General features: G+C 42.0%; 1 protein-coding gene and 1 pseudogene across 3 annotated transcripts in view; both read right to left on the reverse strand.

Annotated features, from left to right (window-relative positions):
* LOC309617940 (C-C motif chemokine 8-like) overlaps positions 1-19,024 on the reverse strand; it is a 49,274-nt gene extending 30,250 nt beyond the window's left edge. Inside the window, exons 1-3 of one of the 2 annotated variants that reach the window (XM_082370940.1) lie at positions 14,479-19,024; positions 13,167-13,278; positions 12,220-12,769 (exon numbers count right to left, since the gene is read on the reverse strand). In XM_082370940.1, coding sequence (XP_082227066.1) covers positions 12,664-12,769; positions 13,167-13,278; positions 14,479-14,554 — 294 coding nt within the window. In that variant the 5' untranslated portion in view covers positions 14,555-19,024 and the 3' untranslated portion in view covers positions 12,220-12,663. Of the gene's footprint in view, positions 1-12,219; positions 12,770-13,166; positions 13,279-14,478 lie in introns of those variants that run through there. The other variant, XM_082370939.1, reaches the window with a different exon arrangement.
* Positions 19,025-19,974: 950 nt separating this feature from the next.
* LOC309619399 (eotaxin pseudogene) lies at positions 19,975-25,042 on the reverse strand (annotated as a pseudogene). Its single transcript has 3 exons — positions 24,902-25,042; positions 24,345-24,412; positions 19,975-23,933 (listed from the first exon to the last, which is right to left on the reverse strand). The product of its transcript is annotated as an eotaxin pseudogene (transcript).
* Positions 25,043-26,143: the final 1,101 nt, after the last annotated feature.

The raw sequence follows: 26,143 nt of genomic DNA on the forward strand, positions 1-26,143 counted from the left end.
TCTGCCATGGTCACCACATATAGTGGCCCAAGGGGACTTTGGTGTGAATGGTGCCCCTTGGAGCTATGCAATGCAGTGACACTGCTGGATGTAACAATATGTAGGGGACAATCGGCTCTCCAGATTGGCAGCATCAGGCTGCGTGGAATTACACCAGCAGAGCACCAGTGACCCTTTTCTACCCTAGAGGACACGGTGGGTCTTTGTGTCCAGGGGTCACGTGACTGACAGAAATGCCAGTTGATTTCATATGCTGCAGGGGAATCCTGATTTGAGCTGCTGATACAGGAAGTTGGGGTCCTGTCCACTTGATTGGAAGCTCTTGAGCTTGGAAATTTGGGGTGTAATGGGAAGAGTGATGGAGGGAAGTGAATTTTCTGGGTCTAAGAAGCCACCTTTAATTGCAGCTTTGTGGAGTTTGGAAAGTTTCCACATCACTAATCCTGCTTCTCCATCCACAACATTCAACATTTCACCTGACCTAGTCCCGTTCTCCTTACAATTGCCCTCTCCCCCCTTCCCATCTACAAGTTCCCTGGCTGTGTCCCCCATTACCTTGTTAAAAGAAGACAGCAGGCCCAAATGGAGTCACTTGTGCTAAACCCCATGTCAGCAAACCAAGACTTAATATCTAACCTAATTGCAGTTTCAATCTCCCAGGAGTATAACCTTTTACCAGGCAACATGAAATTATCTGGTCAGCAATAGTGAGATGATCCCTCTGATAGGCCCTTCTGTTCCCCCTAGAAAGGCGACCTTGCCTGAAATAATCCATTCTTTGCTAATAATTTCCTTTTTCCACCCCCCTTCTGCCTTTAAAAACTATTCCTTTTCTACAGCTTGAGGGAGTTCTTTTCTATTGCTAGAAGGGATGCTGATTCATGAATCATTGAAAAAAGCCAATTTGATCTTTAAATTCACTCAGTTGAATTTTTGTTGTTTAATAGATTTAGTGGCAATGGTGGGACTGAAGGAGACTTCTGACAGCTTCGGGACAATGCGAAACATAGGTACTCCATGAACCCTTTGAGTTCACTGTCTTTTTCACCAATTCTGAGGGTAAGTTTCCTCTTGATTTTGAGCATCACTCTCTTTGCATCAAGCTCAATTTAATTAGCTTTCCAGGGACTTCCCTGGTGGTCCAGTGGGTAAGACTCCATGCTCCCAATGCAGGGGGCCCGGGTTCGATTCCTGGTCGAAGAACTAGATCCCGCATGCATGCCACAACTAAGAGTCCACATGTCACAACTAAGAAGCCCACATGCCACAACCAAGATCCCCTGTGCTGCAACTAAGACTCAGCGCACCAAAATAAATAAATAAATAATAAATATTTTTTAAAAAAGAGTTTTTTAAAAATTAGCTTTCCAGTTAGCTCTCCTTTTGTCTGAAATCACTGGTTCCAAGTTGGGAGCTGCTGGTACCTTAAACCACAGTTGCCTGTTTGATTGGAAACCCCAGCTCTTGGTTCTGTCCCCAGATTCCACGTTGGGAGCTGCTGGCGGTTTAGTCTGCATTTCCGTATTTGTTTTGAATCAGCCTAAAGTCTCCATTCTTTGGGGTTTGCTGGTTCAATCCTTCCCCCAGTCCCCAGTTCCACACTGGGAATTGCTGGTGGTGTGCACAAGGCCTTTTCCTGGCCAGGGTGCAGTAACATCTGTTGGTTATTGCTGATATATTAAGGTGCACATGTTTGTTTGTCTTGTTTTGTATCTATAAAGGCTACAGCTAATGGTAATCTGGGAGGCCAAAAAGCTAAAAAAATTGGTGTGTATGGATCAAGCACATAAGAACTGTTAAAGCACTTGCCGCCAAACCCAAAGACTTCTGTGTTAGGATAAATTGGCCATCGGGTGGGTCAAATTGACACTAGGTCACTCACCAACTTCAAGAAATTTTCCGTGCAACAATGTACACTGTAAAATACCACATAATCCCCAACTCAGTGGCACATCCCTTATAGGTATTAGACCAGCTTCGAGAAACCCAAAGCCTTAGCTAATGGGATCCTTAAACTCTAAAGAGTCAAGGGCACCACCTTTTGGCACAACTGCTTATTTTAAGTCTGAAAAATATGATCCTGAAAGCTACAAATATCTACAAAAATGGCAAAATCTTACCAAAAACAGTCTAGAATTACAATGGTCATCATGGAGAACATTTTAATTAGACATGATCATTCATTTAAGAAGAGCACTTGAAAGTCAGGATTCCCAAATTAAACAAGCAGAACGGGGTACCTATTTTAACTGGTATGCAGAGGCCTCCAAAAGCCTTCAAGATTCCAAAATAGCCTCATTGAACATTGCAACAGGATAGAAAGCCCAGAAATAAACCCACACACCCATGGTCAATTAATCTTTGACAAAGGTGGCGAGAATATACAATGAAGAAAAGACAGTCTCTTAAGCAAGTAGTGGACAGACACATGTAAATCAATGAAGTTAGAACACACCCTCACACCGTACACAAAAATAAACTCAAAATGGCTTAAAGATTTAAATATAAGACATGACACCATAAAACTTCTAGAAGAGAACATAGGCAAAACATTCTCTGACATAAATTTTAGCAATGTTTTCTTAGGTCAGTCTCCCAAGGCCGCAGAAATAAATGCAAAAATAAACAAATGGGGTCTCATCAATCTTATAAGCTTTTGCATAGCAAAGGAAATGATAAACAAAACAAAAAGTCTACAGAATGGGAGAAAATATTTACAAAAATGTGACAACAAGGGCTTAATTTCCAAAATACACAAACTGCTCATACAACTCAATAACAAAAAACCAAACAACCCAATCAAAAAATGGGCAGAAGACCTAATAGACATTTATCCAGAGAAGACATCCAGATGGCCAATAGACACATGAAAAGATGCTCAACATCGCTAATTATTAGAGAAATGCAAATCAAAACCACAATGAGGTATCACCTCACACCAGTCAGAACGGCCATAGTTTTAAAATCTACGAATAACAAATGCTGGAGAGGGTGTGGAGAAAAGGGAACCCTTGTATACTGTTGGTGGGAATGTAAATTGGTGGCTACTATGGAAAACAGTATGGAGGTTCCTTAAAACACTAAAAATAGAGTTGCCATATGATCCAGCAATCTCACTCCTGGGCATATGTCTGGAAAAAAACTCCAATTCGTAAAGACACATGTACCCCAATGCTCATAGCAGCACTATCTACAATAGCCAAGACCTGAAAACATCCCAAGTGCCCATCAACAGACAATTGGCTTAAGGAGATGTGGTACATACGTACAATGGAATATTACTCAGCCATGAGAAAGAATGAAATAATGTCATTCACGACAATATGGATGGACCTAGACATTATCATACTATGGGAAGTAAGTCAGACAAAGATAAATACCATGTGATATCACTTATATGTGGAATCTAAAATATGATACAAATGAACTTATTTACAAAACAGAAACAGACTCACAGACATAGAAATCAGACTTATGGTTACCAAAGGGGAAAGAGGGTGGGGGAGGGATAAATTAGGAGTTTGGAATTAGCAGATACAAATTACTATATATAAAATAGATAAACAGTAAGGTCCTAACATATAGCACAGGGAACTATATTCAGTATCTTCTAATAAACCATAAAGAAAAAGAATCTGAAAAAGAATATATATGTGCGTGTGTGTGTGTATATATATATATATATACACACATATATAACTGAATCACTTTGCTGTACACCAGAAATTAACACAATGTAAATCAACTATACTTCAATAAAAAAAATTAAAAATAAACAACTCAGGGACTTGCCTGGTGGTCCAGTGACTAAGACTCTGCACTCCCAATGCAGGGGGCCCAGGTTCCTCCCTGGTCAGGGAACTAGATCCCGCATGCCACAACTAAAGATCCCTTGTGCTGCAACTAAGACCCCATGCAGCCAAATAAATAAATAAATACATATTTTTTAAAAACTCAATTTAAAAATGGGGAGAAAAAGAGAAAGATTCATTGCAAAAGGCCAATAAAAAATTAAGGACACTGGAGGTACCTAAAACAAAAGATAATAGGACCAGCATGACTCTTCCTGTTCCCCTCTATCCTTCTTTACCTGGGTACTCACATTTTACTAATTCTCTGAACTGCCTTTTTATTCTAAGAGACTAGTAAACCGTTATTTTTTTTTAAATTTATTTTTGTCTGCGTTGGGTCTTTGTTGCTGCGCGCTGGCTTTTCTCTAGTTGCGGTGAGCGGGGACTACTCTTCGCTGCGGTGCGTGAGCTTCTCATTGCGGTGGCTTCTCTTGATGCAGAGCACGGGCTCTAGGTGTGCGGGCTTCAGTAGTTGTGGCACGTGGGCTCGGTAGTTGTGGCTCGCGGGCTCTAGACCTTAGGCTCAATAGTTGTGGCACATGGGCTTCATTGCTCTGCAGCATGTGGGATCTTCCCGGACCAGGGCTGGAACCCGTGTCCCCTGCACTGGCAGGTGGATTCTTCACCACTGCGCCACCAGGGAAGCCCAACAGTTATTTTTAAAAATGAAAACTGCCCAAGATTGCAGGCCATCCTCCTCAGGTATCTTCTACTCCTTAGTCAAAGACTGAACTAAGGGCCATAGCTAAAGGGTTTCCTAAACCCAGGGAGGATCCCAGGAGTTTTTTGAAGAATTTAGAATCCTTACTGGGGCTTATGACCCGGGGCTGCCAGATCTTTATCAGCTTGTGCCCGGGTTGGTGGGACCTGGGGAAACCCAAAAACGGATACAGAAAGCAGAATGGCAAAACCCCGAGGATGATGATTGAGAGCCTCAACCAAAAAAAAGCTCGCAAAAGAGCCACCAACCTTTTACAAACCATTCCTAGAGTCTTCCCTGCACTAATTTTTCTACTTTTCAAACATTCAAACAAAAGAAAGAATGCTTGTCCTGAGGCATTCCGGATTTCATATAATAAATGATGTCACCTAAGCTGCTCCAGCTGCCCTATTTGTAAACAGAATATCTCTTGAGATTAGTGGATTAATAAAAAAGGCAGAAAATTTAATGGGAGGCCACTGACCTGACTGAACTCGTGACCATAGCTGAGCACTTTGAAAGGACTTTGAAACAAGATGGTAAACAAAGATCTGATGCATTACTGGCCTTATAACTACAACAGCACCAAGACCAGACCTCAGATAATACTTGGGCCTCCCACATCGCATCCTGCTAGGTCCATCATTAGAATGCCCAACCAAGAAGCAATGTCTCACTTGTAATCAGTTGGGACACTGGAAAAGAAAAATTGTCCTCAAAGTCCTATACAAATTCCTCAATATCCACGCAAATGTCCCTACGAGAGAACACTCATTTGGGCCTCTTCCAAAACTGATGGGGGGCTCTGAGGGACCCGCTGGTAACTGCTACCAGCCATACCCTTAAACAGCCCAGGGGAAACAAAAATTAAAATTGATGGAAACCTTGCCAAATTCTGGTAGATCCTGGGCTGCACTCTCCACTTTAAACCCCACTCTCATAGGACAACAAATCCTGTGAAAAAAAGGTTTCCATCTAATAAAGTTCAGGGAGAATTTCTATCTCAAGCAATGCAAAATGATTATGGGTAAAGCATTATTTTTTGCTGTGTGACACAGCCCCAGTTGATGTATTAGGTAGAGATCTCTTTTCTAAATGAAAAGGACTGATATGTTTTGCTTCCCATGGAGACTCCACCTTAGAATTTCCTGACCAACTTCAACCTGATCTTATATGTTTTTTACAATTTGTCCTTGGTTTGCAAGAAGAATTCCAACAAAAGTCCCCTGATTTAATCGAGGTGCTCAAAAATCTGTGGGCTACTTCTAATACTGATGTTGGTGGAATAAAAAGTATAAAGCCTGTACATATTCAGATAGATATGGCTAAACTTCTTCCTAAATTGCCTCAGTGTCCATTAAAGCCTGAGACTGTACAAGGCCTCACACCTTGTCACATAGCAAAAGACTTAATCACGCTGAGGCTGGTCATTTCTCTACCGGCCCCTGCAACACGCAGATCCTCCCAGTATAGCTAATGGGCGGGATGATGATTTGTCCAGGACTTGAGAACTATTAACAAGATAGTTGTTCCCTGTTTCCTGGTGGTTCCAATCCTGCACATTCTTCTATCACAAGTTCCGCCAGACTCAGAAGGGTTCACTGCTGTGGACCTTTGCTCAGCCTTTGTCAGCATCTCTGTGGACCCCAACAGCCAATATCTATTCATCTTGACTTGGAACCATCAACAATATACCTGGACAGTCACGCTTCAAGGGTTCACTGAGGACTCTCCTGTTCCTCCCAAGGGCTCCACCGAGATGTAAGACCCTCCAGTGTCAGGAAATCAACCTTCTACAGCATGTAGATGACCTCTTGCTGTGCTCAGTTACCAAAGGGGCACCCATAAAGCATTCCACTTATTTGCTGTAAGTAAAAGTTACAGTTATATCTAGACACTGTTCATTACCGAGTCGTAATGTAAGTTCTTGGGGAATCCAGCTATCTCCAAAAATGATTAAACTAAACCAAGGACTTCCTAGGCCCACAACTAAGTGACAGCTTTGTGGCTTTCTAGGCCTCGCTGGCTATTTATTGCCTTACAGTTTCCTAATTTTTCCCTATTAGCTTCCCCTTTCTATGAACTTAGTAAAATTTCTGTCCCTGAACCACTTCCATGGGAAAATAAACATGAGTAGGCCTTTCTAAGACTAAAACAAGAACCTCCCGTCCTAGGGCTACCTCACTATTCAAAACCTTTCACCTTATCTGCGCAAGAGAGAGAGAACCAGGCCCTGGGAGCATCGAGAGCCTGGTGATAAACACAGGCCTGTCACAGCATCAGCTTGATTCCATTTTTCCTGCCACTCCAGCTGTCTTAAGGCTGTAGCCACAGCTGCAAAGTTAGTAAAGCCTCAGAGGATCCAACCCTAGGAAATGATGTTTATTTACAAATTCTTCACACTGGCCAAAGTCTTCTTAATTCTGAGCTGACCCAACATTTCTCTGCAAGCAGACTGACCTTCTGTGAGATCCTTCTGTTCTCACTGCCTAATCTGTACCGTAAACACTGCAACATCCTTAATCCTGCTATGTTACCACTTCTACCTGATGAAGGTGAGCCCCATGACTGCGCGGTAATAATATCCCATTTTGTGACACAACGTTCTGATTTACAGACACCCTGTCGAGTAATCCTGATCTAATTTTGTTTGTGGATGGTTCAGATTGTAAAAAACTGAGAAAGGCGATTTCCACACTGGTGATGCTTTTACTACCCAAAATGAACTACTTGAGAGGGAAAGTCTCCCACAGGCTAAATCAGCTCAACAAGCCAAGCTCTGTGCCAGTTACCAGGACAAACTGTTAATATTTATACTGACAGCTGGTATGCCTTTGGTATTGTCCGTGATTTGGGAATGTTATGGAAACAAAGGGGTTTTCTTACATCCTCTGGGACCCCAATCAAACATGGATGACAAATAAACAACCTTCTTACTGCCGTTCTCTTAGCTTCTGAAATTGCTATCATTAAAATTGAGGCTCACACTAAGAGGACTGAACCTGAATATCAGGGAGACACCCTGGCTGGCTTTCATGAGAAGGCCATAAAAGTCTATAAAAGTTGTGGCACGGGACTTCTCTGGTAGCACAGCTGTTAAGAATCCTCCTGCCAGAGCAGCGGACATGGGTTCGATCCCTGGTCCTGGAAGATCCCACATGCCGCGGAGCAACTAAGCCCGCGAGCCACAACTACTGAGCCCACTTGCCACAACTACTGAAGCCCGTGCGCCTAGAGCCCGTGCTCCGCAGTAAGAGAAGCCACCGCAATGAGAAGCCCGCGCACCGCAACGAAGAGTAGCCCCCGCTCGCCGCAACTACAGAAAGCCCATGCGCAGAAACAAAGACCCAAGGTAGCCAAAAAAAAAAAAAAAAAAAAAGCTGTGGCACATGTGGATGAAGTCCATTCTGCCTCTATATTGTGACCTTTTGCTGCCAGACTTCCGCCATGCTGATATCCTTGCAACAGAGCAACAATCTGCTCCTGAGTCAGAGAAATTAAGATTGACTGTGGTTGTAAATTCAATAAACAGTCAAGAGTTATGGGGAAATCAAGATGGCCACTTGTTTCTTCACAGCTTCCTGGCCAGTCCCGTTTTTCAGGTTTTGCATTCTTTCACTCACCATGGTGCATTTAAGATGACTCAAATTTTAAATAAACTTTGGTGGGAAGATGCCAATAAAATTGCAAAAACCGTTTACCAGAAATGTCTGACCTGTCAGGTCCCTAATCCTGGAAAAATTATCTTTGTTCCCAGAGGCCTCCGACCTCCTCCCTCTGGACCCTTTTACACCTGCAACTGGACTTCATTCAGTTGCCACCTAGAATGGGTTATCACTATGTTCTTGTCATGGTATGTATGTTTGCTGGATGGGTTGAAGCTTTTCCCTGCCACAAGGCTGACGCCCTCATAATGGAAAATAAAACTTTTAGAAAATGTGTTTTCCAATTTGGGCAAAACTTCCACAAACTCCAGTGATCAAGGCACCCACTTCTCAGGGGGGGAAAATCATACGAGCCTTAGCAAAAACCCTGCAAAGTTTTTGGGGTCATTAGTGTCCCTATCACCCTCAATCATCAGGCAAGATAGAACTAATGGGACCCTCAAACTTAAAAATCTCTAAACTTGCTGAAACTACTGGACTCCCTTGGTCTAAGATGTTGCCTCTGGCCTTGCTGACTGTTTGTAATACACCCTTTGGGAAACATAAACTCACTCCACATGAGATAGTCACCGGTAGACAAATGTCCCTTGGTATACAATGGTCTGCTGATCCCTTGTTTCATGCTAATGTGATCAGCTACTGTAAGGCTTTAATGTCTTATGCTAAAGCCTATCAACAGGTTAAAGAAGATTTCCTGTATTCCAATTCAAAAGATCGTGTTGGTCACAGTCTGGAGCCTGGTGACTGGGTATTCTGGAAACGTCATCAGAGGAGAACAGCCTTCGGACTCCATTCGAAAGGACCTTACCAAGTGTTCCTGACCAGTAACACTGCTGTGAAACTAGAGGGCATTGAGCCTTGGGTACGCACATCACAGCTAAGGAAGCCTCCACCTGACATCTGGTCCTGTACAGATGCTGGAGACCCCTGAACCAAACTATAAGAGAGAAGCAGCTGATTTCAAAGTAGACTGTTTCCACCCAAGACGCCGGATCAAGACTTCATACTTTAACTGAACATGAAATTTTTTTTCTTCTCTTTCTCTCTTTTACTCTGGCATTGGCTTGGAAAGATAACACTCTGATCTGTATCTCCCAGGCCATTGCTAAGGGGAGTAACCTTTCAGAATGCTCAACTTGTCTTCAAAGATTCTAATCTATCCATGATGCTAGAGACCCTCTGTGACCAATTTCTCTTCTATTTCCAATGTCACTGCAAACTACGATTGACCCCCATTTAGAACTCTCTTACTAAGTTCAACTCTTATCACCAGAACATCCTGTGCCTTGTTTTTCCCTTTGTCAAATCATAACTGTATGTACTCAATTAGACACAAATACCTACAAAAATCTTAGTACATTTGCAACCCCACGTTCCCATGATTTTCTAAATCAGACTCCCCCCCCCCAATCGCTAAGAGATCTCACCAGCAGTGCACATCTTTACAAAGCATTTAGGATGACTCTTTATTTCAGGCTAAGAGATTCTCTTCCCATATGTGCTGAAGACCTGACTGACCCCTGGCTTGGATGGGTAAATGCAGCAAACCCTGTGAATGAGTCCATTAACAGTACCCAGAATGGTCTGTGCCTCAACATGCTTTGTCTCTCTCTGTGGTTGTTTTCATTCTCCCTGGGCCTATGTATGCCTAGATGCCTAGGGCACAGCCAGGCAATGCCTCTTAGGTTATCTAACTGTGCCTCTAACTTTCCACAAATGAGTTAAGTCATCTCATTGATTGACTTCCCTGGATTTACACCACTGAGTTAGAAAGGAATTATCAGAAGGTGTTCATGACTCAAGATTAGCTTCCTTTGGCAGGGCCATACTTCCCTGGTTATGAGTAAATACAAATGGCAATATGATCAGGAACCCCTCCTTAACTCCTGAAGACATTGCAGATTCCATTGCTAAGACAATAGCTGCCCAATAAAGATCCTTAAACTCTCTGGTCAAGGTTCCTCTTAATAATAGGATAGCCCTTGATTATCTTCTAGCTGGACAAAGAGAGCTCTGTGCTGTGGTCAACACCACTTGCTGCACCTGGATTAACCCTTCTGGGGAAGCTGAGACTCGGTTATGTAAGACCACTGAGCAAGCCACTTGGCTTAGGAAGGTGACTCCTTCAATGGTTCTTTCTTTGACTTATTTGATTTTGATTGGTTTGGGTCTTAGAGACCATGGCTCGAAGTGTACTCCAAACATTAGGGATTATCTGGCTTATAATAATCATAGTAATCTCTCTGTTGTGTTGAATTCTCTCTAAGACTGGAATGTCAGAAGACGAACAAAGAGAATAGCCAACTTAAAAATCGTGGACCTGAAACCATGACCTATGGACATCACAGCGATGTAGGAAAAAATGGTCCTGATGTAGGAAAAAATGGTGAATACCACACAGAGGATGGATAAAAGCTGTGAGAACTACAGAGCAGTAGCTAAGAGTGGTGCTAATGCCTTAAATTTTGATCTCATGTCTCAGTTATTCTGAAAGTCTGATCGAAAGCGGCGGTGGGGTGGGGGATAGTTTTAAAAAGGAGACAGAAAAAATAAAAAATAAAATGGAATAAATAAAACAAAATAAAAAGGAGACAGCAGGCCCCAAATAGAGTCACTTGTGCTAAACCCCACATCAGCAAACCAAGACTTATTACCTGAACTAACTTCAGTTCAACCCCCCAGGATTGTGACCTTTAACCAGTCTACCTGGAATTATCCGGTCAACACTAGTGAGCTGACCCAACTGCCAGGTCCTTCCATTCTCCTTAGGAAGGTGACCTTGCCTGAAACAATGCATTCTTTGCTAATAATTTCCTTTTTCCATCCCCTTTCTGCCTTTAAAAAAACCATTCCTTTCTACAGCTTGGGGAAGCTCCTTTTTATTGCTAGATGGGCTGCTGCCTGATTCGTGCATTGTTGAATAAAGCCAATTTGACCTTTAAGCTTATTCAGTAGAATTTTTGTTGTTTAACAACCTCATGCCTATACATTGCAGAGTGTACCGGCTGCACCCCCTTACCCCTCCCACTCCAGCCCATAGAGGTGTTGACTGAAGAAGCCCCGCTGATCATGGCACTCCCCTTCCCCACTAAACCAAAACTTTCAATGTCTATTAGCATTAGGGTGACCAGATGTTTCGATTTGCCAGGGTCGGTGTTAATTTGTATCTGTTGTCCCAGCATAATTATTAATGGTGCCTCCTTTTATTCTCAAACGTGCCCTAATTTGGGTGATAAAAATGACATGTTCATCTTACTTATGACTATCTGAATGGAGCATAAACTCCCCACCTTCACAGACTGGCCTCAACCTTCCTTCCCAGATTTCCCCACCACTTCACACAGACCCCAATCTAACATCTTCCCAGTGGGCCTCCACCCAACTTGATAAACACATTATAATCCTCCCCCCCGCCCCCGCTTCTAGGCATTCGCTCAGACTATACCTGTCTCCTTTCTACCTGGCCTGAAAGAGCTTTCAAAGAGCCCCTGCGCTTGTCCATCCATGAAGACCTGGTTTAAGTTACAGGATGAAGCTTCCTTAAGTGCTGATAAAGGCTTAGTCTAAATAAACCTCTTGTCAAGGGTTGTCTAGGCTTCCTTTGACTTCCCAATGTCTCTCTTCTGTTTATCTTGGGTTGGAGGATGATCAGAGGAGTAATGTCAGGCACAGGGAGAATATCACAGGCTGTTGCAACGGGTCATGGGAGAGATTTGGGGCAAGCATGGGGCTGGCCAGGCAAGGAATGGTGGTGAGAGTCCTGCTGAATAAGAGACTGAAGTACCTGGGGTCTGGGAAACCTCTCTTGGGCACTGGAATTAGAGGGATGGAAAGGTTTTGTCTGGTCTTGTCAGTTTTACCCTGAATCTCATTGCAGACCAGCAGAACCAAAAGGCCATTTCTCAGGAACACCGTTACCGCCCCCATAACCATACCTCTCACCCCTACTTCCGTCTTTCTCCCTCCCAGCTCAATGTGGATTCCCCACAAAATATACGACTGCTGACTGTAATAAAAATATATTTTCTGAATTCTTAAAATAACATATATTTCCATTTAACATTATGAGCCACACCTTTGGTTCACAAGAGCAATGTCTTCTTAAAAATACAAAACATTTTTGTATCGATGATCCTTGCCAGGACCCTTACAAGATTCCAGGGAATTAAAGAGGAGAGAGACAACATTACTCATACATTGCAGGGGATTGATTTGGGCCTCACAGAGGGGGAGGGACCCAACCAAAGCTTTACATTTCAAAAGTAACAAAAATTCATGGCAGAGGATTTTTTAAAAAGTCAATAACTTATATGCAATATATATATTTTAAATTATTAAATAAAAGCCATTCCTTTTGGAATGAGGTTATCTCAGAATACATCTTACGAAGATCAGGAGAATGAATCAAGCATTTTGAGGCTCTGGTTTGGTTTTAAAAGGTGAATATTTATGGCTTCAAAGTTTGGGATTTTTGGTCCAGGTACTTCATGGCATCCTGAACCCACTTCTCCTGGGGATCAACACAGAACTTCTTGGCCTGCTTGGTGCTGAAGCTGTGGGAGAGAGGGAAAGAACTTATTAAGGATCCTCTTTGAAACTTGTGCCGATTTAATCCTAAACCTTCCAGGACCATCTGCCATGGGATGAATGGGTTACCATGGGAGCAGAGGAAGGAGATAGAGGAAGGATGGGATGCTGAGGGTCAGTGGCTGCTCTTGATGGCTCAGTAAAGCCATTCTTGCTCCTGACTCGAAGGAACTGGTATGACCTGAACAAACTTCCAGGCAGGGAGCTAGAGGGAAATTTTCCTGTTGTGAAAACACATGGATTGGATTATAGAGATGGAACTCTCTAAGGGTAAGTCTCCAGGTAACTCTAATGCAGTTTCAAGAGCTCTGTCCCCCAGAAATGGAATTTTGGGCTGGGAGAGGGTAGGTTTTGTCTACTTACATCACAGCTCTCTGGGGACATTTGCTGTCGGTGATTCTTCTGTAGCTCTGCAGTCGCTGAAAGGAGATCTTCCTTCTGGCCACATTAAAGCAGCAGACGGTTGGGACAGCAGCTGAACCGGGGAGAAATGAATAGAAAGACTGAGCACTAATGATATGTAGATAATTTTTAAGCATGACTTTGTAAGGAAAGAAATTTCAGGAAGGCAAGGAAATGTAAGAGATGGAGGCAGAACCCATCTGCTCTGAGGTCCTGTACCTCTGCCTTTGATTTGGTGTCCCCAGCTGTACAGTAGGGACCCATCGCTACAGGCAAGAATACGGAAAAAGCTTGGTCAATGCAATAAGCTCCAACTTTGTCATTACGAACAGCTATGTCACTAAGTGATAGTCATAATACTGTTCATCAAATACTCTCCATTCTCTGTTTTCTGGACGCATGGTAGACTTGCAAGTCTTGGCCACTTTTGGTTGATTGGAACCATTAACGAGTTTTGAGCGATAAGTGAGAAGACAAAGTGACAAGTATCATTTCTAAGGTAGCTTTTGTAATTGTCAGTGCAAGACCCTTGAGAGCTTTCTTTTCCTTCATTACAGTAAGCAGCGATGTTCCCAATCCATCAATTGCCCCATCAATCCAGAGTCCTAAGCATATGAAGTAAAAGCTCTAGCCAATACATTATAGATAGTTAGTATGAGTAAGAAATTAACCTTTGTTGTTTTAAGCCATTGATAATTTAGGATTGTTTGTTACCACAGCATGCATTGTCTTATTCATACTGATACATGCAGTAAATCTAAGCCATCAGAGGATGAAAACATGAGTTATGATACAAACATATAGATACAATCACAACACGTCACCTTGAGAGATTCCCCTGGGACCTCATTCCCTTCCTCTAACCACTGTTTCTGAAAACTGTCTGGGGATCCAGTAAAATTTTGGGGTGTACAGTCAAAGCATTATTTTTTCTCTCCACCACTGACAAAAATGCCCCCTGTGCCTGCAATAAGAGAGGGTCTTTCTTTTGTGTGCCCCCATCCCCAAGCATGAGAAGGCAGCCAGATTATGGATGGACACAACATCACTCTCAGTACTCATGTCAGGAAAGAATGTGGGGACAGACCTCAGTAACCTGGGTTTCTAGTTCTGGCTCTTTCTCTGATTGTGAGGTCGGGGTTCTTCTTGTCACTCATGGGACCCGTTTTCCCGTCTTTAAAATGAAGGGGTCTGCAGCAAGTCTCTGCAGATTCTTGCTGATCTGACAGTTCTGGTGCTGATCAGCTTTGCTGTAGAGAGAGAAGGGACTTACCTGGCTGAGCCAGCACCTGGGTGCTGAAGACGGCTGCTGCGAGCAGCAGACACAGAAGTGCTGCCGAGACCTTCATGTTGAGGGGGGAGGTTACCAGCTTCAACCTGAGAGCTGTTGGTTTCTGGGTTTGTCTCAGCCTCTCTGCAGCTCTGGTTGCTCTGCATGCCTTTTAAAGACAGCACAGGGCGTGGGAGCTTCCAGGGAAACCTTTGCTTGGCTACAGTCATGAACAAATCATGACAAAGGCAGGTCCTGAATTGCTGTTCTAGATTCCATCAAGTTAACAGTACATAAGAGGCAACCTTGGGGGAGGGGATGACACATTTTTCATTCATGCATGTTTTTGGAATGACTGAACACAAATGGTAACCTAGAGGGTCATTTTTACAAGCTCTGCTTTCTCTGAAATGAGCCATCTGCAGTGGGGGAAGAGTCAGGGAGACAAAGGGCATGAAGAGATGAGGAGATTCAAGCACCTTCCCTCGTCCCTTTGTTCACATGGTGGTCTTTAGGATTTTAGAGGCCAGAAAGGGGCCCTAAAACTTCTGCTAGGCTCCCAACCAAATGCAGAGAGATCTCAGCAGCTCTGAACATTGCTTGGTCTCTGGGAACCCAGGAATTGTAGCACATGAGAAACTCACCCCATAATTCAATCTAGTGGTCACAGAATCTTAGTGCCCTGGAATTTTAGTGTTATAGGACATCAGAACTGAATATTTCTTATTTATCTTGACTTCCTGTGCATTCTTTACTCAGCTTTGTTAAGGAAATTTGACAAATAAAGGTTGTATATATTGAAGGTGTACAGTATGATGGTTTGATATTCACATGCATTATGAAATGATTATTGCAATTAAGTTAACTCACACATCCATCACCTCCATCACCACACATAGTTAACTTTTTGGGGCATGTGCATGGTGAGAACACTTCAGATCTACCCTCTTAGCAAATTTCAAGTATATAATATAGTATTATTAACTAGAGTCACCTTGCTGTACATTAGACCCCCAGAACTCATTCATCTTATAACCGAATGTTTGTACACTTTGACAAACATCTCCCCAGAAATACAAATCAAAACCATAATGAGGTATCACTCCACACCTCTTAGGATGGCTTTTATAAAAAAGACAAGGCACAGTAAGTGTTGGTGAGGTCGTGGAGAAAAGAGAACCCCTGTACACTATTGGTGGGAGTGGAAATTGGTGCATCCCCTATGGAAAACAGTATGGAGGTTCCTGTGCATTTCTAAACTATTTGCTTAGCCGCTAAAGCCTTTTCCAAATGGAATCAAATAGCCAAAGCTTGTTCATCAAATACACTGTAGTGGATTGGGTCTGTTTGAAGCATAATAGGTGGCCCACATGCCCTCACACCCCAAGGATTCAAGGAACACGTTTGGAAAACCAGCAATCTAGTTCAACCTCACTCCCTGAGCACACATTGCAGACGAGGTGCCCAATGGCTAAAAATATCAAAGAGAAAGAGGAGACAAGAACCCACATGTATCCTCTTCGTGCACAACACTAGGCCCTCTAGGAGGAGATGGTGCAAGGGGAGGTCATTATCAATGGGGTCTTTTAATGAGGTCCTTAATTAAAGTCTTTAATGGGGTCACTGCGGTGAATACAGAATTGAATACTGGTATGGAGGGACTGCAAGGCCCTTTCCGGGCTTTTCCTTTACACTCCCATATCAGATTGGTACAGGTGGCACAGAGAGGTGTGTTGAGAAGGACTCTGAGGGCTTGCCTTGCATTAGTAGACGACAGTGACGTGGCTAACTGGTCATGTCCATCATGGACACGAGATTAAGAGAGTTCACTTACTGGCCTACGTGGTCTCTCAGCTCCCATCTAGAGTAACTGGTCTACAAGTACCTAAAAAGGAACCAAGTAGAGACCAGGAAATCTGGATTTTCCTTGTTCTTTCCTGCTCAGCTCCAGATGAAGTTGTCTAGCGTGGTCTCTGGAATCAGGATCCTGAATTTGGGTGATGGCTCTGCCACTAATTAGCTTTGATACCATGGACAACTTACTAGCCACTCTCTGCTAGGTTAAGATGGGAATAATAATCATGCCTACCTTAGAGAATTGTTGGGTGAAACAAATGAGTTAATATATATATAAAGTGCTCTGTGGAGTGATCACTCTGTTACTCTGTAAGTGGAAATTCCTATATATTAGTATTTAGAAAGGGGGCAGATTTTGTGGGCCAGGGGATGCTAGAGAAGGACCTTGAGTCTGACCAGATGGTTTCATCAACATCTTCTCTCCAATTTTCCCAACTGTTTCCAAATAAAGGCATGTTATGCTAGGGACATTCTCCAAGAGTGCTTGAGTTACACTAGTGGAGGAAAAAAACCCTTCAAAGCTGTGTCAATATAACAAGTTTGGCACATTCAAACATGTTTGGCTGACAAGGTTGAGTGATTATGTTCTCTTCGGAGGAATAATTTCATAACTCTCCTGGGTTTTTAGAGGGCCCTATTAGCAAGGAACTTTACATTCCTGTGTTTCCCTCCAAAGCGCTGGATTTCATCTGGATCAGAGAAACCTCAGTAGGTAGAAATAAGCTAAATCTTTAAACATTTAAGTTCAGCAGCTGTTTTGTCCAGTTGCCTGGCTGGCTCTTACAGGTGGGGACAGCTTCACTGGCTGTCGCGCCTCTCTTCCTTGGAAATTCGTCACTCAGTGGTGACGTGAGCTGGATTCATTACTTGCCTCTGGCCTGGAGCCTGATAAATGTGAGACTTTGGTCAGGAATGACTCTGAGTGACGGGCAGAACGTGGGTCCTCACGTTAACAAATGAAATCTTTAACAAATGAAATCTGATCTTCCTGACTGTTTTCCAAAGAATGACTGATGATCAGTGGCCAAGGATCCCAGGAAGCCAGACTCCTTGTTTGTTTTGCAGCTCTGCTCCAGATTTCCTCTAATAATGCAAAGTTATATACAGAATTGAAAGAGACATTAACATTCATTTTATTCCAATCCTTTCTTAAAAAAAAAAAAAAAGAATAGAGACCTTAAGCTTGGGGACCACTAATAGAATCCCTAAGGCAACGTGATGTGTTTTATTTTTTTATTTTTATTGTTTTTTTAACATCTTTATTGGAGTATAATTGCTTTACAATGGTGTCTTAGTTTCTCCTGTATAACAAACTGAATCAGCTATATATTTACATATATCTCCATATCTCCTCCCTCTTGCTTCTCCCTCCCACCCTCCCTATCCCACCCCTCTAGGTGGTCACAAAGCACTGAGCTGATCTCCCTGTGCTGTGCAGCTGCTTCCCACTAGCTATCTATTTTACATCTGATAGTGTATATATGTCCATGCCACTCTCTCACTTCGTCCCAGTTTACCCTTCCCCCTCCCCGTATCCTCAAGTCCATTCTCTAGTAGGTCTGTGTCTTTATTCTCGTCTTGCCCCTAGGTTCTTCATGACCATTTTTGTTTGTTTGTTTTTGTTTTTGTCACTGTTGTCTGTCTGGCTAGAAGACTACCTCCGTGAGGGTGGGGCTGTGACCAGCCACTGCTACACCCCAGGACCACTGCATCTATTGAGATGATCATATGGTTTTTCTCCTTCAGTTTGTTAATATGTTTCATCACATTGATTGATTTCCATATATTGAAGAATCCTTGCATTCCTGGGATAAACCCCACTTGATCATGGTGTATGATCCTTTTAATGTGCTGTTGGATTCTGTTTGCTAGTATTTTGTTGAGGATTTCTACACCTATGTTCATCAGTGATATTGGCCTGTAGTTTTCTTTTTTTTGTGACATCTTTGTCTGGTTTTGGTATCAGGGTGATGGTGGCTTCGTAGAATAAGTTTGGGAGTGTTCCTCCCTCTGCTATATTTTGGAAGAGTTTGAGAAAGATAGGTGTTAGCTCTTCTCTAAATGTTTGATTGAATTCGCCTGTGAAGCCATCTGGTCCCAGGCTTTTGTTTGTTGGAAGTTTTTTAATCACAGTTTCAGTTTCAGTGCTTGTGATTGTCCTGTTTGTATTTTCTATTTCTTCCTGGTTCAGTCTCAGAAGGTTGTGCTTTTCAAAGAATTTGTCCATTTCTTTCAGGTTGTCCATTTTATTGGCATAAAGTTGCTTGTAGTAATCTCTCATGATCCTTTGCATTTCTGCACTGCCAGTTGTTACTTCTCTTTCATTTCTAATTCTATTGATTTCAGTCTTCTTCCTTTTTTTCTTGATGAGTCTGGCTAATGGTTTATCAAATTTGTTCATCTTCTCAAAGAACCAGCTTTTAGTCATATTGATCTTTGTGATCGTTTCCTTCATTTCTTTTTCATTTATTTCGGATCTGATCTTTATGATTTCTTTCCTTCTGCTAACTTTGGGGGTTTCTTTGTTCTTCTTTCTCTAATTGTTTAGGTATAAGGTTAGGTTGTTTATTTGAGATGTTTCTTGTTTCTTGAGTTAGGATTGTATTGCTATAAACTTCCTTGTCAGAACTGCTTTTGCTGCATCCCATAAGTTTTGGGTCGTCGTGTTTTCATTGTCATTTGTTTCTAGGTATTTTTTGATTTCCTCTTTGATTTCTTCGGTGATCTCTTGGTTATTCAGTAGTGCATTGTTTAGCCTCCAGGGGTTTGTATCTTTTACAGTTTTTTTCCTGTAATTGATATGTAGTCTCACAGTGTTGTGGTCGGAAAAGATACTTGATACGATTTCAATATTCTTAAATTTACCAAGGCTTGATTTGTGACCCAAGATATGATCTATCCTGGAGAATGTTCCATGAGCACTTGAGAAGAAAGTGTATTCTGCTGTTTTTGGATGGAATGTCCTATAAATATCAATTAAGTCCATGTTGTTTAATGTATCATTTAAAGCTTGTGCTTCCTTATTTATTTTCATTTTGGATGATCTGTCCATTGGTGAAAGTGAGGTGTTAAAGTCCCCTACTATGATTGTGTTACTGTCGATTTCCCCTTTTATGGCTGTTAGCATTTGCCTTATGTATTGAGGTGCTCCTATGTTGGGTGTATAAATATTTACAATTGTTCTATCTTCTTCTTGGATTGATCCATTTATCATTATGTAATGTCCTTCTTTGTCTCTTGTAATAGTCTTTATTTTAAAGTCTATTTTGTCTGATATGAGAATTGCTACTCCAGCTTTCTTTTGATTTCCATTTGCATGGAATGTCTTTTTCCATCCCTTGCTTTCAGTCTGTATGTGTCCCTAGGTCTGAAGTGGGTCTCTTGTAGACAGCATATATACGGGTCTTGTTTCTGTATCCATTCAGCCAGTCTATGTGTTTTGGTGGGAGCACTTAATCCATTTATATTTAAGGTAATTATTGATATGTATGTTCCTATTACCATTTTCTTAATTGTTTTGGGTTTGTTATTGTAGGTCTTTTCCTTCTCTTGTGTTTCCTGCCTAGAGAAGTTCCTTTAGCATTTGTTGCAGAGCTGGTTTGGTGGTGCTGAATTCTCTTACCTTTTGTTTGTGTGTAAAGGTTTTAATTTCTCCGTCGAATCTGAATGAGATCCTTGCTGGATAGAGTAATCTTGGTTGTAGGTTTTTCCCTTTCTTCACTTTAAATATGTCCTGCCACTCCCTTCTGGCTTGCAGAGTTTCTGCTGAAAGATCAACTGTTAACCTTATGGGGGTTCCCTTGTATGTTATTTGTTGCTTTTCTCTTGCTGCTTTTAATATTTTTTCTTTATATTTAATTTTTGATAGTTTGATTAATATGTGTCTTGGCATGTTTCTTCTTGGATTTATCCTGTATGGGACTTTGTGTTCTTCCTGGACTTGATTAACTATATCTTTTCCCATATTAGGCAAGTTTTCAACTATTATCTCTTCAAATATTTTCTCAGTCCCTTTCTTTATGTCTTCTTCTTCTGGGACCCCTTTAATTCGAATGTTGGTGCGTTTAATGTTGTCCCAGAGGTCTCTGAGACTGTCCTCAGTTCTTTTCATTCTTTTTTCTTTATTCTGCTCTGCAGTAGTTATTGCCACTATTTTATCTTCCAGGTCACTTACCCTGTTTTTCTTTCTCAAGATTGTTTGACTATTCATGATCATTTGTGTTTCCATACAAACTGTAAAATTTTTTGGCCTAATTCTGTGAAAAATGCTATTGGTAATTTGATAAGGATTGCATTGAATCTGTAGATTGCTGTGAGTAGTATAGTCATTTTCACAATATTGATTCTTCCAATCCAAGAACATGGTATATCTCTCCATTTGTTTGTGTCATCTTTTATTTCTTTCATCAATATCTTATAGTTTTCTGGGTATAGGTCTTTTGCCTCCTTAGATAGCTTTATTCTTAGGTATTTTATTCTTTTTGATGCAATGGTAAATGGGATTGTTTCCTTAATGAGGTATCACCTCACACTGGTCAGAATGGCCATCATCAAAAAAATCTACAAACAATAAATGCTGGAAAGGGGGTGGAGAAAAGGGAACACTCCTACACTGTTTGTGGGAATGTAAACTGGTACAGTCACTATGGAGAACAGTATGGCGATTCCTTAAAAACTAAAAATAGAGCTACCATATGATGTAGCAATCCCACTCCTGGGCATATATCCAGAGAAAACCATAATTTGAAAGGATACATGCACCCCAATATTTACTGCAGCACTATTTACAATAGCCAGGATATGGAAGCAAGCTAAATGTCCATCAACAGAGGAATGGATAAAGAAATTGTGGTGCATATATACAATGGAATATTATTCAGCCATAAAAAGGACAAAATAATGCCATTTGCAGCAACATGGATGGACCTAGAGATTGTCATACTGAGTGAAGTAAGTCAGACAGAGAAAGACAAATATCATATGATATCACTTATCTGTGGAATCTAAAAAAAGGCTATAAATGAACTTATCTACAAAACAGAAATAGAGTTACAGATGTAGAAAATAAACTTATGGCTACCAGTGGTGTAAGAGAGGGAGGGATAAATTGGAAGATTGGAATTGACACATACACACTACTGTATATAAAAGAGATAACTGATAAGGACCTACTGTACAGCACAGGGAGGGAAGTCTACTCAATACTCTGTAATGGCCTATATGGGAAAAGAAACTAAAAAAGAGTGGATATATGTATATATATAACAGATTCGTTTTGATGCACACCTGAAACTAACACAGCATTGTAAATCAACTATACCCCACTAAAAATTATAAAAATAAATAAGTAAATAGATAAATAAAAAACCTTATATTTAAAAGTCTTGTATTTAAAAGACTCTTATTGTTCATTATATTATCTCATATAGTCCTTTTGGAGCAATCAACTTCAATCTTTCATACAAAGGGTAAAACTGAGGCACAGAATGCTGGAAGTATTTTCCTGAGCCATTGGTCACGGTAAAGCTAGCCTATGCTTCAACGATAACAATCATGACAATCTCCGTAGCTTATTGCAACATTTATTTTCTGTTTATGTCACAGCCTGATATTGGTCAGGTTGCTTTGTCAAGAGTGCTCTCTTCTGAGGAGTGACTAAGATCCAGCTTGTTTGTAAATTACAGCCACCATCTGGAACGTGTGGCCTCCAAGTTCACTGAGGCAGGGAGAGAGAGAGTGGATAGATTGTGTAGGATGTTTCAAAGACCCAGGCATGGATGCAGTTTATATCACATCTGCCTACATCCTGTTGACCTTCATGCATCACATGACTCTAGTCTAAGTGCAAAGGAGGCTGAGAAATGAAGAGGAGCACATAAATTTTGATCAGGGCTGATCGTTTCTCTCATAGTCTGTCCTTTGCTCACTTCCTTCTCAACATAGGTTAACACAATTAACCTATCCCCGAGAGAGAGACAACCCAAGGTCCTTTGTAGTCATTGCATCAACCTAAATGTCCAGGATCTCTGGATGGCAGGTGGACCTCTCTGTCAGGTGAAGATACGGATATATTTTGTCCAGTGACCTATGAACTAAAAAGACAAACTGTTTGCCCCTAATGTAATATATCAAGTTTGCAGAGGACAGTCTACTTGCCATCAACACCCTCATTCATGGAGGGGAAGATGGTAGACCCCAGTGGACGGTACTGTGTCGCAATCCTGCAGTCCTTCAGGCAGAGGTTGGAAAAGTCCCTCACCCTTGATGAGGCTTGATTCTGCAATCTGGGGAGTCTCTTTTGTCTTTCTGATCCTGGCTCCTGATTGCCTTTGTGAGAACCCTCCTTTTACATTATTCCCCTTGGCCACCTTTGAAGTGGATGTGGAAGAGAGACATGGTCTTCTATGGGGGCTCTGCAGCCTTTGAAGACTGCTTGCTGCACTGTAGTGTTTGGAGCTTGTTTTCATCTTGAACTGTCAATGGCTTCTCTCTTTGTTTTTTTCTGTTTGTTTTTTTTTTCCAGTCCAAGCCCATTCATTCACCGTTTTAATGGCAATATAGTATAATTCTCTTGATAACTTAGTAGGCTGATACCTTTCCACTCAGTCAATTTCATATGCCAACAACCACAGCCCAAGTTTATTTCTGGATAAACTTCTCAAATGGTTTCTGCTTTTTCTTCTCCCTCTCTCTCTTTCTCTTTCTCTTCCTCTTATTAATGGAGCTTGAAATGGCAAGGCTACAACTTAAATCTGATTCTGCTCTAAGTCACTTCATCCAACTAAGAGTTCTTTTTCTGAATTTTATTACTAAAATTCTTTTACTTTTTCCCCTTAAACTCCTTCTTTTAAGGTTTGGGACCCAGAAACAGATGGCTTTCCCAACAATCTCAGGTCCTGGATCTGGAGACTTTATTCTATTTCATTTCTACTTTAAAACCTGTCCATTCTTTTCTGAGCTCATCTCTTTCTTGCAATACTTTAACAAATGAAGACAAAAACAACCAATATATGACCAATGTATATTTTTCATACTCTCTCCTTGGAGCTACAGTTTCAGCAGACAGGACCTCACAGCTTTGACCCTTTGTAACATGAACCTCCATCTCTTCAACCTGAGATATTAGCTTCCTTGCTGCTGCTGCTGAATGTCTAATCAATACCACACATTTTAGGTTTTTAATGGCAAATCAGTGAGGTAGAGGGGAGAGGAGCGCCCTGTAGTTTTTAGGGTACTGATGTGATGTGAGGTGTCCAAGGGTCTGCATTTAAATCCCACTTTTATTAAATTAATTAACTGAATTAATTCCATGTCACATTAAATTAGAATATTACTTTTAAAAATATAAAATGTTATGGAAGAAAAACTATGATTCAAATTATTACACAAAGCTCACATTCTTTAGAATTATAATAAAATTATCTCAGAATGCATCTTGGGAAGGATAGGGAATATAAATTAATTGTTTCTCAGGTGCCAGCTTGGCTTCAGTGCACCCATGAGTGTCAAAGCTTTGGTGTTTGACTTTTCTTGTCCTGAGATCCTGGACCCATTTCTGCTTGGGGTCAGCACAGACCTCCTTGGCCAGTTTGGGCTTGAAGCTGTGGAGGAGAGATGGCACAGTTAGATGGGGAGCCTTGAGTATTCAGGCCTGGGAGTGTAACCTACTGTATAGGAAACATGCCTGGCCCAATAGTCTGGATGATGGAGCTGCCCCAGGGATGGAGGAGGAGAAGGGGCCTTAGGAGAAGCAGCTGCCTTTGCTGGTCCAGGGGAAACCATCCTGGCTCCTGGATGAAGGAACTGTAGAGCTGAACCAATGACTGGACAGGACCTGGGAGGGAGAAGTCTCTTTATTTTCTTGAATTCAGTTTTCCCAATGGAAAATTTCTAGAATTGGATTAGAGATGGTTTAAAGCATCTCCAGCTCAGTCTGATAATAACCCTATCCACTGCCCCGGGGGAAGGACTCAGGACCGAGGGTTGAATGTGGGTGGTCGTGGTCCACTCACATCACAGCTTCCTGGGGACACTGGCTGCTGATAATTCTTCTGTAGCTCTCCAGCTTCTGGATGGGGATCTACTTATTGGTGAGTCTATAGTAGCAGGTGGTTGAATGATTAATTCCTTCTTAGTGAAACAACAAAAGAAAGGCTACTTAGACTGTGTTCCGGGGCTTTCTGTTTATAAAGTAGAGAACCATAGAAGGAGGAGTCAAAGAAAAGGGAAACTGCCCATCCTAAACCCAGTGGTCTGCCCTTTGAGGTGTTCCTTAAACTCTCCGTCTCACTTGCATGTGCTGTAAAGTGGGAGGGCACCATCACCAAATGAGAGGAGAAGAACTGACTGCAACTCTGGGCTGACATGCTTGGAGGGGCGAATAGAATATTACAATTCCTTAGGGCAAAAGGACCTCAGGTATGGGTCCTCTATTAGGCTCCAGCCAATCTATGCCCAGTCATGAATTTTCCTGATACCCACTGCCTCTGCAGAGATACGTCTCTGGAGTCCAGATTCTGGGTCTCCTCCTTTGCCCTCCACCATATCTGGAAATATTCTGCACACCCACTGGTACAGACCCTCTCTCTTTGATATCTTGGTCCCCAAACACTGCTGAAAGGAGCCAGGGTAGTAACTGCAGTAGGATCATGTTTCCAGAGCTGGAGTTCTGGAAGGAGCTGAATTTGGTGTCCACAGCTGGAATTCCCATCCCGGCTTTGCCCAGGAGAAGCCGTGCAGTCAGGCTTATTCCTTATCCTTCTCAGACTTTTCTGATCTTGTAAAAACAGTTGTTAAAGTGAGAGTGTGGATACCCCTCTGCTCTGAAGGCCCATCATGACCTAGAGACGGGGTGATGTGCTTCAAAGGGAAGAAGAGGGGGGCTTGCGTGGCTGAGCGAGCACCTGGCTGCTGAAGGCAGCTGTTGTGAGCGGTAGACACAGGAGGACTACAGAGACCTCTATGCTGGGGGGTGAGGACTTGAGCTTCACCATGGCAGTTGCTGGTTTCTGAGTTGGTCTCAGCCTCTCTTCCCCTCTGGTGGCTCTGCCTACTTTTTATAGAGAGCACACAGGAATAGGGAGAAAGTCAGTGGGTGAGAGGCCCTTATTCTTCTGGGTGAATCACAGGATGGAGTAATAAATCGGCCGAGCCATCACCCTGCCCTGAGGAAGCTGTTAGGAGATAGAGAAAAGTGTGAGTTGATGCTGGACTGTTTTCCTTCTAAGATCAGGAGCGGTAGGGGAGGTAGGGGCTATACCCAGTCAGACCACAGGATGTGACCTCTGGCTGTTATTAAGCGCTCTGCTTTTTGAAATAAAACACTTTCTGTAGAACAAGGAAGGAAGTAGGGATACCAAGGTCAAGGAGATGAAAGGAATTTCCCCATTTTCCTTTTAGGCTCCCGGGTGCAAGGTCAGGGAACATAGACCATGTATCTTAATGTAAGGAGTGTAAAAGAATTTGCAGACACGTTTTAAAACCACTGTTTTAGCTTTCAACCTTACACTGTTGGGTGTGATGTTAGCTGTGGGCTTGTCATCTATGGCTTCTATTATGTTGAGGTATGTTCCTTTTATACCCCTTTTGTTGAAAGTTTTTATCATGAAAGGATGTTGTATTTCATCAAATGCTTTTTCTGCATCTGTTGAGAAAATCGTGGTTTTTAATCTTTCATTCTATTAATGTGGTGTATCACATTTATTGATTTGTGCATGTTGAACCATAGTTATGTCTCAGGGATAAATCCACTTGATCATGGTATAAGATCCTTTACATGTGCTCTTGAATTCAGCTTGGGATATTTTGAGGA

The sequence above is a fragment of the Balaenoptera borealis genome (genome assembly GCF_965194805.1).
Source record: "Balaenoptera borealis genome assembly, chromosome: 20".
NCBI lineage: Eukaryota > Metazoa > Chordata > Mammalia > Artiodactyla > Balaenopteridae > Balaenoptera > Balaenoptera borealis.